This window comes from Fundulus heteroclitus, chromosome 19, assembly GCF_011125445.2.
Source record: "Fundulus heteroclitus isolate FHET01 chromosome 19, MU-UCD_Fhet_4.1, whole genome shotgun sequence".
In the NCBI taxonomy this organism is placed as follows: Eukaryota; Metazoa; Chordata; class Actinopteri; order Cyprinodontiformes; family Fundulidae; genus Fundulus; species Fundulus heteroclitus.
The window spans coordinates 28,031,512-28,043,988 of NC_046379.1; the positions used below are offsets into that span (position 1 = coordinate 28,031,512).

Sequence of the window (12,477 nt, forward strand, 5' to 3'; positions counted from 1 at the left end):
AGGGAAGGAGAAATATAAAGACATATGAACAAATGGCTGAATGGCCAGATAAAGGAACAGCCAGGTAGAAGGACAGAGAACCCTGGATGAAGAGTTGATGGATGACAGATATACAGCTGGATGGACAAACAGACAGACCTGTTTTAGATGGCGTAGGAAACCTGCATCTCATTCAAGCACATTTACTCAGTTAGGGATACGATACTACTGATCTTTCTAACGCCTTTCAACCATTGAGATTTTTGCTCCCTCATCTATTTAACTGTGCAGCCACTTTTAAGAGAAGAGAGGGAAAACTGTGGCGTAAAGTCGGTCTGCATTGTTTTCTGGTTGTACTAAAATATATTTGTATTTTAAAAACAACACAGCTAATGAGATTTCTACGTTAATACATTCCTAGTTGAGAAATTGTCATTATGGACACATGAAGTCTGGTAAATCTTAAAGGTTTGGTGTTTAGTGTATGACATCTTTTAAAATAAATGTATTATTCTTAAAAGCAAACCGGACTCTTGCTCGGTTTTTCTTTAATTTGAAAGACGGTTGAATCTTTACAACACTGGTGATGATTCTATTCCACAGATCTTTTGTTGAGTCCATTTTAACATTTGGTTTTAAAGCTTTGTAAGGCAACTTGTCCTTGAAAAACAAGTCCTTTCCATTTAGTCTTGTTCAAACTGCCAGCCAAATAATTGGCATTCAACAGCGCTTGCCCCCTGCCAGATATGTGGGACAGGCAAGAGCACCCTACCCGGCAGAGACCGCCCCCTTTTAGAGGAATTTGTTCCCCTTCCTTGGATCAAAGTTACAGATTGTCAACTGTAGGGTGCAATCAATATTTGGGCTGAAACGATACCTTGACTCATTACACTAACATTCATCAAGGCACACTGTCTGCCTAAATGTGCTGCTTAACTTCATTTACTTTAAAAAAGTTAACGTGTTTATTCTCGATTGCTTCTCTGTTTCTGCGATTAAAAAATAATGCAACTGGGTGCATAACACAAGGGTTCTGATTTATTTGGATAACATTCTGCTTGCCGATGTCTCTTTAAACTCTTGAAAAATCTAGAACACAATATACAAGTGACACTGTAGGCACTTTGTGTCCATTTTCACTACACAGGCAGCTAGCTCTGCAACGAGCCGAGCTTTTGACACACTAATGTCAGAACTTATTTTTTTTAGCTGTAGATGCATCCTTTGCTACAAATGTTCAAGTATCCACTAAATACCTGCTAATATTGCATTTTAAGCATGAATTATAGGGAAAAAAAGGAATTTAATTATTTGTTTAATTGTATTTTTTCTTTCATTTCTATTACTCATATAATAAGCTTAATTAGTTAAATGTAAAAACTGCGGAATGTGTTCATTTTTTCACTCATTTCTCAGAATAATCGTTGAGATACTCTGTTATAGTTAGACAATCATTAGCTGCAATCCTGTTTTCATTATCATGTGTGAAGATAAGTAGATGTGTGAATTATGATTTCCAGTTCCTGACTGCCGCTGTGCTCCCAATTTAACCTTGTAGGAAAGTATAGAACTGAACTAAAAAAAATAAAAAGAAAATACTGTGAAAAGAAATTCTCTATTTAGCAACACATTTTCTGCGACATTTCAAACCCGTTAGGAAGAGAAAAAAAACAAAACAAAGTTGCATTTTCACTCCTATTAGAGAAGGACCAGCAAAATCCACCCAACATGTGCATATCAAACATTCAAGCCTTCACACAGTGGTATCAAACTTTCCACTAGACCGCCTCCACCACAGCAATTCACTGAGAGTACCATCCCAGTGGTGGCTGTGAAACGGGTCTGACCCACTGTTGTTGCCGTAGTAGTTCAGTTATCTCCTTAAAGTTACAAAGCGCCGGTAAGAATGACAAGAAGACGTTGTTTCCCTAAGAGGACGACAAATAGGTGAATATATTCCAACACGTTAATGTTTATTAAGGCTGTACACATTAGTATTTGCTTGTTGGGTCAATAATTTCTCTGCATACATTTACATAATTAAATTAATAATCATTTTTTAAATATGATGCCGGACATTGGATCACACTTTTGTCACAACCAACCATCCGATTGTTTTCCCTTTTAACATTCTAACTTTCTGGTGACATTTCTGCCAATGTGTTTCCTGTGAGTCTGCCTCAGTCTTTTTGGAGTGTTACTTTTAACCTTTCTCCCCGCCATAACAAGGCTGCAAATTCTGTCTTCAGCTCATTACTGCAAGAGTGGGATCAGTTAAAATCTCTCAACGGCACCTGAAGGTGAGGAAGCATTTAAAGGACTGATTCAATCACCGTTGGGGATTTGTGTTAATATCAGATGTGTTCTCTGCACCAGGATGAACAATTTAACGTGTCTGGCAGTCCCTCACTCTCCTGGCAGAGCAGACGATACTTAATGAGTCATTGTTTTTGGTCTCGGTACCGTGTCCGTCTCATTCTGGCCATTTAACTGACTCATTCAGAAATGGGACATGAAAACAAGCAAACCATTTCTTCCACGACTGAGCAATGGGCAGAGTTTTGCACTTTATTTCATCTCCAAACAATCACCAAAACAGTGATATCAACAAAAAAAAAAAAAAAGATTACAAACAGAATGACTTTTATTTTGTGATGTGTTCCAAATGCCATACGCACTTCCTGCAAAAGCTTTACGCACTTGTATTCTGGTTGTGGCTCGTTAAATGGTCTGCAGCAGCAATAATAAATGGATGAAGACGTGCAGCGAGAAAATCGGTTAACTTGTGCGGGAAAACAAACAAACATTTTGTTTACACAGGCTTGCAAAATAAAAACATTTGCATGAATCACTAACTGGTGGTGACTACACCATTAAGAAACTCTCTAACCATCTAAGGCTACGTTCACACCGCAGGGAAATGCGACTCATATTAGTCTTTTTCATGACTATGGGAACGGCCCAATTGCGATCTTTTCACCCCCAAAAAATGTGGGCCACTTCCATATGTGGTACTAGTTCGGCTACGTATCGGTAATATTTTAAAGCGTCCCTAATCTGAACGGTCATGTAGCATTTTATCCGTCTTTCACGTCACTCTGTCTCTCACTACACATCCACACACAGTAGCAGCAGCTAGCGCTCCATAAAAGACCGTTGTTAATAGCTCTGCTGCTTTCTACTTACCTTACCTGGTCTTGCTATGATGTGGTCTTAATCGGCCCCCAATAGCTCAACAGCTTTCTAATAAGGAGAGATACCGCCGGCCAGTAATCGCGTTTTGTTTTGATTTTTTTTTGTGATTTGTTTTGATTTTTTTTTTATGAAACTTCATTGAACACTTCTAGAAACCATTACATTCACCATTACTTCCATAAAAAGTGCGCTGCTGTGTGACGTCTCCTGCTGTTATCCGTGCGTGTGGGTTGCTTTGTGGTCATGAACCGTTCAGAAAAGAGTCTGAGGGTGGTCGCATTTAATAGTAGTACGAACAGAAACATAAAAAAAAAAAAATCGTAATAGAGCTTCAAGACCTGCAGTGTGAACGTAGCCTAAGATGCAATAACAGAGTGACTTACGATCAACTGATGGAGACAAAGCAGCAAAATCCTGTCAATCTCCAACTGCATTTACCATTTTATGAAACATTTCAGAATTTACTTATTCGCTTTTTAAGAGAAAGTTCAACAAAAAGGTATCAAGGACACATTTTGTGTTTGCTGTTCTTTAAACACTATAAATGCAAGATTTCCAAAGTCAATAAGCAGTAATGTAAAATAAGTGTTTTACTACTGAACAAAATATTCATGGTTATTTTTGCCATCAACAAGGAGTTCGCTCCCCAGATAAGTTTTTGTCTTTAGTTTCTGTTTTGTTTTACCTGTCGCTGAAGACCGCAGAGTGTCCGAAACGGTTGACATCATGGTGGAGGTCCGGTCGGGGCAGCACTGTCCACTCATCGCACGCTGAAACAGGAAGATGAGCGAGAGGTCAGAGCGATGGCCTGCTCTCACACGTTCAATCACACACATGCCTTCAGTAGCCGTAAACTGATGCAGACACGCCTCGGGCGGTTAGAGAGACCTTTAACAAGTCGTCTGGTGGAGTCAATCAAACCAAAACGGGCAGAGCGTCCATGGCCGAGGAACGGGAAAAGGTTACTACAGAACAACGCTAACGGTGGAGAAAGAATCTAAGGGGTAGTGGGAAAAGGACTGAATTTATTTCAAACAATGATAGAGAGATGTGTTTAAGTCATTAAGAGAATGAAAGCTCAGATTTTAGCCTATATCCTTTTTGTTCTGTAGGGAGAAGACATAAACGTCACATATGTGATAACAAGGAAAAGTGTAGATGCTAAACTCTCTGAGTTAGACGTGTTTAGGTAAACGGCCTTCAGCCGACCCGCCTCATGTAACCTAAAAATACAGGCCTAACATCTCATTTCTTATCAAGACACTGGTTTATGAGTTACAGCTGCTTAGCTCCTGCATCACAACAAAGCACGAACAAACAGGAAGCCTGGAGAGAGAAGAAAATCTTTCTGATACCAATTTGAAAACCAGTTCAGCAACTACTGCTTCCACCATGTGTGCAGACCCTCAAAATAAACCCAGCTTTCCCTGCACCACAAAACTCAGCTAATGGTTCCATCAATAATCAGTCCAGTTTTTTCATCTAACCCATAATTTGTGTTCATATTAATTAAATCGACATTGTTGGCAAACTTGAATGTTGATACTTGGTGCCTCTTCCTTTGGCCAATAGGAAAGCACTATGACCTCCTCCAGGTGTAAATGCACATCCACCTGAACTGTGGCAGAACTACCACGGGTTACCTGACCGTTCCTCTGTTTAATGCTCTTTGTCCAGCCTGCTTGTTCACGGCTTTATTTGTGACCCGTCTGCCGTGTTCCTTGACATTTGTGCTGCTCTTTGTTCACCTCAGCCAAACCTCAGAGGTCTTCACAGGACGGAGATAAAACAACCCACAGGTGAACTCCATTTACTAACTAGGTAACTTGCCTGCAGTGGATTTTATGTTGCTGTATCGGAGATAAGCCTGCGGAAAACAAACGCTCTTAATTTTGTTTTTTAATGAAAACCCAAGTATCATTTCCAGGATTGTGTGTTTTGTGTCGGTCCATCACCTAAAATCTTAATAAAAGACATTCAAGTTTGTGACTCCCCGATTTTGACTAGCTGCAGTTCCACCGATTAGAAATATTGGAACAGATGTCTTTAAAAAAAAAACATCTTAACTTGAAAAATGACTCAGTTTAGTCGGGTTCTAAGTAACAGCAGCTCTGAGAAGCCCAGAGCGCTGGCTCCCAACACTCCCTGCATGCCGTGCCGTGCATCACACCCTCTCAGCGCCGTACAGTGCAAGTCATCACGGTCTACCACAGGAGAGAGCGGAGCTCCGCGTTCATGCAGCGTCACTGCCATCTGCTGTCCCAACACAGTAAAACAAGTGGGAAAGTGCAGCGTCCCTGAGACGGGGGATTCATTACAACGGCACCAGACAATGTCAGGACACCGGGCAGCCTGTAAATTCTAGTCTTTAATTGAGTTCAGCTTGTTAAGAGGGGGGGAATTAGCTCTCTGGGCTTGGCCCATCTCAAACGTAATTACCCAACAATTACCAAAGGTGCTGCTGCCAACAACTCTGCAGCTGGCTGAAGTAAAGTGAATTATATAGTCAGCTTTTATTCGTCTTGTAGAAAAAAAAAACGTTTAGGGACAGGCTGGAAGGTGGAAGGGAAAAGCTAAGGGTCAGGAAAAAAAATAGAAAACCCATTACAGCAGTCAGCATTTTGTAACAATTTTGCCAAAAACATGTTGATGAAATGATTCCTCTAGATGAGGCCAGTTTTAGTGCAATCAGCAATCCTGATAAAGATAAACTGGTCGGAGAGCCAAACTGTGCTGGATGTCCGTTAACTTCCTAATGACACAGAAAAGCCCAGACTTCCCAAGGCCATTGTGCAGCCTCTGGAGAAATCTAGCCGACACCCCAGGAGGCTCCGGTCTCCAATTAAACAGCCATTTATGACAGCACGGCAGAACAAGGCCAAGCCCATCTATGACAATGTTCATAGGCTGAGAAAATAATGAGGATCTCACGTTGGTTTCTGCCTCTAGCCTCCATCAGGGCACATAAGTACCTAATGCAGCTTTAAATATGATAAATAAATACAGGCCTAACGTCTCATTTCTTATCAAGACGCTGGTTTATGAGTTACAGCTGCTTAGCTCCTGCATCACAACAAAGCACGAACAAACAGGAAGCCTGGAGAGAGAAGAAAATCTTTTTGATGCCACCAATTTGAAAACCAGTTCAGCAACTACTGCTTCAACAATGTGTGGTAACCCTCAAAATAAACCCAGCTTTCCCTGCACCACAAAACTCAGCTAATGGTTCCATCAATTATCGCTCCGGTTTTTTCATCTAACCCATAATTTGTGTTCATATTAATTAAATCAACATTGTTGGCAAACTTGAATGTTGATACTTGGTGCTTCTTCCTTTAGCCAATAGGGAAGCACTATGACACTTGGTTCTGGGGCCTTTGAGCAGTTGGTCCTGTTTTCCTGTTTTTTGGTCAATGTTTCCTGGGTTCAAACCAAGTGAATGAGTCTTTAGCGGCCCCCTGGGAACTTGATAACACCCTAACGTGGACATTCAGCCATTTGAATAAAGCTGTGTTGGAGCAGAAAGCCATTTAAAACATCCAGGACATAGTCTGGAGGACTAAAGTTGGACAGCCCAGCTCTGGAGCCTCCAGTCTCCTCAGCTCACCTCTCAGGCTATCTCCAGGTCTGGGGGGGTTGGACGGCCATGGAGAAAGGTTGGAGTTGTGTCTGCTGAACAATTTGTGTTGATCTCGCCACGTGTTTTGGATCAAAATCCATCAGAAAGACCTAATAAAGACCTGTCTTCACTTTATTTGGGTCCTCCTCCAGCTTGGTTGCCAGTGGGTACAAGAAATGGGCCTCAGTGTCATTTACACGGCAAGGAAACAAGAGCTATCTATTACTGATTAGACATTTCCTGATACTCAGACGAGCTTAAAAAAATGAAAGCTTAAATAATTTTTAAAAAATGTATTTTATTTTGGAGGGATACTTAGAGTTACCCACAACCTTGCCCCCTGTCATTTCGTTAATCGTTACTTTTTAACATAAACCAGTCAAAAGTTTTCTGGTGAACAATTTTTGACTTAAATAAAATACTTTTAAGCTTTTATGAGCTCCGTACTGGTGGAGATTACAAATCTGCCCACCTCGGCATTTGGTTTCATGGAGAAATTCATCAAAAATCAGGAGTGGACATCAGCTCAGGAGGACGTTGCAGGAAGTCTGATCAGACATGAAGGTAGAACTGCAGCTCTACACAGACTAGCTGAGATGTAGTCCAGGTCATAACCGGCTCTCAGAAACAATCGTTTCATGCTCCAGGGCCGGCTTTTTTAAAAATATGGACCGTCTGCTCAAAAGTCCCATTATAGTAATTACAGAATCACAATTAGAGAGAATGAGTTGAGAATCAGCTGCGTGCGGCCATGAGACGTTTAACGTCACATTCTGTCTAGTCAAGTCTCATGACAGAAATAGATAAATAGTAGAGCTATTTAGTGCCGATAGAGACTAAAGTGTACACTTCTGTGTGGGTGTTACCTACCCAAGCTGTAGGCCAGGAAATCCGAGGAGAAGCACTTGGCACCGTGGCTCATAGACGTGTCGTTGTGCGTGTTTCCTCCAAACACCAGCATGGTGCCGCCCACTATGACGGCCGTGTGAAGGTAACGGAAGAAGCCGCTGTCTCTCAGGATCGTCCTGCACAACCACACAGACACAGCGGTTCCACTTCGGCTTTCTCAACATGTGGGGGCTGATAAAAGCCGTTTTGGATTTCATTCGGAAGATGCATGACACCTAATTCAGAGATTGGATGGCGCCGGGGCAGTAACATTATTAAAGTGTGTCGTAGCATAAAGTGTGAACATTTTCACACCATGTTGCACCCACAGATATATTTTGCTGGGAAGGAAAGCAGTGGGCTGTATGAGTGCCTAATTTTGAGGTCAGAAGAAAAAGAATCTTAAATCTTCTTTTACATTTGAAACTTAAAAAGTGGGACGTGGAGTTTTCAGCCTCGCTGACTCCATCATTTATAGCCTCCACCTTTAGCTGAAATCTCAGCTCTTAGTTTGCTAGAAATCGTCTTGAAAAAGTTTGAGTAGGAAATAACTGCACATGAAATGAGTATTGTCTTATTTTAACCTGATTACTAATGAAAATAAAATCACATTTGGACATCAGCTGACAGACTAATGGATTAACCTATAGCTATTCACTGGGGGTGGGCGATATGGACTTCACATTTTATCACAATATATTGTGCTACTATTGTGATAACACCTAAAAAGCTGCAATAAGCTGTAAATCTGTAATTTTTCTTAACAGTGTGGCTGTGACTGAATATCAATTAGCCCAAAAAACACAAATACTGTGCTTAAATATTTAATAGTGTAACGTATAACACATTAATCAGGACTTCTTCAGGACTCTAGTTACATAAAGTGTGATTTTTATCGCTCAACTGTAAAAAGTAACTGCATTTAATTATTTTATTTATTTATTGACATTTATGATGCTCACAAGAACCCAACAGTGCAGAAAATAACAATCCTAACAATACTGGTAGTTCTGGGGGTTTTCAGACACCACTAAATGGAATTTATCGTTGTCCAGATAAACCTAAATTCTTATCACAAAAATAAATTTTTATCAAAAATGATGGGCTAAAAGCCCAGCCCTCCTATTCACACTAAGAAAAAAAAAAAAAAAAGGTCAAGAAAATCTCACCATTTCCTTTTGTCCACGTCAAACTTGTACAGGTCTCCTGCCAGGCCGTACTTGTTGGCGCTGAAGGCCTTGTAGCCCCCGTGGATGTAGATGGCTCTGGTGTTCGGGTCAAACACACTGCTGTGGCCGTAGCCGCCCTGGACCAGCGCTCCGTCTGTACTCACAATGCTCCACGTGTTTTTCACTGAAAGGTCAAGGAAGGTTGGTGTTACGAGTTCTCCCCCACGAGAAAAAAAAAAAAATAAGAATTGAAAAGCCAAGACAGAGCAGATGTGTCAATATTTCTGGCTTAGATCTCCAGGGCCGTAATGAAGATAACAGATTGAGCTTAGCTTCAACAGGGTTCCAGTAGTCAGACAGAAAGAGACTCAAAAGAGGATTGAAATTCTCATTCACTCCACAGCAGTGAAATCAAACAGCATTTAGTTATTGATCGCTTGGGTAACAAAATCCAAATGACTGCCACTTATGAGAATGAGTGAGCGCTTTATTGGCAACCGGCCGAAGCGCTGGCTTCATTCATCTCATTTTCTCAGAGAGGTAAGCTCTTAGGGGACATCCAGGTCTCTTACTGAGGTCACGTTTCCTGCCAGCAACAGAGTGGAGGAACCCACACTCTAGAGTTCATCTTAGTTAGGTTGGAAACATTAAATCGGCTCACCGATGTTGTATTCCTGCACATGGCTGTTGTATCCGTAAAGAGGACAGTGTCCAAATAGGACCAGCATGACAGGACTGTCCCACGCTTGGGCGGGAGGCACAATGTGGGCCGAATGTCCCACCACTGCATACTGCTCCTTGGACCGGGGGCTGAGAAGGACCCACGTTTGGTTCTGGATGTGGAAAACCCATAGCTGGCTGGACACGTTTCCAGTAGAATCAATCTTTCCTCCATACATGTAGATCTTCCCCTGGAAGAGATAAGAAAAGAAGTTAACCCAGATTAGACATGGATCAGCATTATAAGAAATTCACATGGTCTGAAAGGACGTGTTAGAAAGCCCAGGGGACACAGTTTGGTAAGTCAACGAAAGGGCGTGGAACAGGAAGTGCTTCCATTTTTACATATTCAGCCAGAAATGTCCATGTAATGTCAAAAGTATGTCGGAGGTCCGTTTATTTGGTTCTGAAATGATCCAGTCATTCCTTAGAGCCTTCAGCTGGAAACACATCCATGTGATCGTTGTTGGATAGCTACAGCTAACATCAACAGGTTGTTACGAGTCTGTTTGAGATGTTCGACTGTTTCACTTTACAATAAAAAAAAAATTGTAAGTTCAATTTAAACAGGAAGCAGAAAGTATTAGCAGCAAATAAAACTTAAGATTAGAATTTGGGATACACTGATCAGGGAATTTGTTGCTGATTTCCAATCTAAAAAGTCTGGGTGCTTATGTACACATCCTGCACCGTGTCATGTGATGCCTCCTCACCCTCCTCCCACATCTAGACTTATTAGTTTAGATTCAGGGTTAATTGAATAAGCTGCCTGAATATAAAATCAAATACAAAATAAAAAAAATAATAAAAAAAGGCTATGCGTTATCGCTTTTTTTGTTTGTTTTACATTTCACAATTATTTCATGTAGGTCAACCACATGAAACCCCTCAACAAAAAAAAAAAATATATATATATATATATATATATATATATATATATATATATATATATATATCTATATATATATCTATATATATATATACACACTCATATGGTCATAATGAGAAAAATACCTTTCCCCCCCACCACAATGCACTGTACAAAGACAAATTAAAGGAATCCAATTTATTCCTAACAAATACGCCAGCTGGATGTGCTTCCTTCAAACCAGCGAACAGACCGTCTGGTCCTGTGAATCAACCTCCCATCGACTGATTGGTCCATCAGCAGCTCCAAACAGGCTTTCTGGAGCCGTCTAAGAGACCGCTTCACCACGTCACAGCAGCCGCTCTAAACTCACAAGATTCCTACATTAGCTGCAGACGCGGATAAAAGCCGAAGCGTAGAAAAAGGACAGGGACGTGACGCTTCCAGTTGTCTGGCTGATTTGGTTGATTCCTTCTCATTTCATCTTAAAACCGTCCCCACATGACTTTAAGTCTAATACGCCCGATAAAACAGATCCCTTCATGATGCAGCAGGAATAAAGCGTTCAGACTTGTGGTGTTCTGAGGCCCGCGTAAAGCCACAAACGCCGTCGTCTCACGTACCTCGTGCAGAGCTAGCGAGTGGCCGTATCGTGGGGTGACGGTGTTGACGGAGGGGTCGAGGGTCAGCCATGTCTTTCTGCTCAGGTTATACCTGAACAAAGAAGAAAAATGAGCTCAGCTTAGAACTTAAAATGTACAGTAAATGGATGAGGCTCTAAGACTAAAGCAACGTCCTTCCTCACCCCCCCCCCCCTCAGGAACCCTCGCAATCAACTCATTGATCTGTGGAAAACAACTTAAAACAATATCTAGTAACACCAGTCGGTACGATGCTCCTAGAGGGAGAAACAAGCCTTCTAATAAACATATAAAGCGTGCTGAAGTTTATCTGTGGCGTCTATGAGAGCCCAGAGCATTTATACCAGAGAAGCACAGATCGAAGAGCTGAGCCACAAGTCCCTGGAGGGAGCAGGAAGCTGAAACACTTCAAGTATTTTCCATATCTGGAATAAAAGCTTTTTGCAATATCAACATGCCGTCTTCTGCCAGGCATTTGTATCAGTTCAGATTATCAGCAAAAACCTTTGAGCAAGTATGCAATGCGCTGCGAGTCTCAGCTGAAAGCCCTCTGAGGGTTACGTGTGGAAGGGACTGAGGAGATTCACACAAGCTGCTGCAGTTCAGCTGTTCGTTCTGATGTGATCTGTCCAGCCTAATGAGCCTTAATGAATAACGCTCCATTTGTCAATAGGAATAAAGTCATGAGGAACAAAATCAAATGGTGTGGAGTGTTAAAGTAAAGTCAATGCAGGTGCTATGATCTGAAGACTCCCAGCAGATGGTCCCAGGTCTTTCTTCCTGCCGGTCCCTCAGATACCCTTTGTGCAGGCTAAACGATGCTGAAGAAACGCATCCAACCCAGACACCTTTCTTCTCTTCTATTAAACTGTTATCACCAGACAAAGATATCTCTGCAGATAAGGCGATGATATGAATTCATGATTTACTTTTTTTTTTAATCCATCAAATGCATTTGCTGAACTTTATAGCTCTCAGTCAGAGCAACTGGAAGACTTGCATCTTCTTGTTGTCTGGATGAGAACTGCAGCCTAAAAAATACCATCAACTTACGCTTTGACCATGTGGTAGTCAGAAGTGTTGAAGACATAGCCCCCGATGACCCACATGATACCCTGCTCTACTACAGCCTTGTGGGACGCCCTGGCCAGGCCGCTTTCCAGGTACTCCTCGCGGCTCCAAAAGGAGGAGTTGGCAGGAACCGAGACCGAGCAGCCCGGACCTGAGGAGGAGGAAAACGACAGAGTGTCAGCTCAGTAAGAGATTATGCTCAGGAGGAGGATTGGTTATTATTCTCTCTGACAATCCCAGATTACATTTCCCTGAAATGCTCCTGGGTTAACATACTATGCCTTGTAAAATTATTCAAACCCCTTGAACTGCTGAGAATTTGTACAT

General features: G+C 41.6%; 1 protein-coding gene across 2 annotated transcripts in view; it reads right to left on the minus strand.

The window, feature by feature from the left end:
* Positions 1-12,477, minus strand: part of atrn (attractin) — a 184,645-nt gene that overhangs the window by 142,844 nt on the left and 29,324 nt on the right. For both annotated transcript variants that reach the window (XM_012872128.3, XM_021321290.2), the window contains exons 6-11: positions 12,133-12,301; positions 11,062-11,152; positions 9,512-9,761; positions 8,851-9,034; positions 7,664-7,818; positions 3,860-3,944 (exon numbers count right to left, since the gene is read on the minus strand). In XM_012872128.3, the coding sequence (XP_012727582.3) occupies positions 3,860-3,944; positions 7,664-7,818; positions 8,851-9,034; positions 9,512-9,761; positions 11,062-11,152; positions 12,133-12,301 (934 nt within the window). The remainder of the gene's footprint in view (positions 1-3,859; positions 3,945-7,663; positions 7,819-8,850; positions 9,035-9,511; positions 9,762-11,061; positions 11,153-12,132; positions 12,302-12,477) is intronic.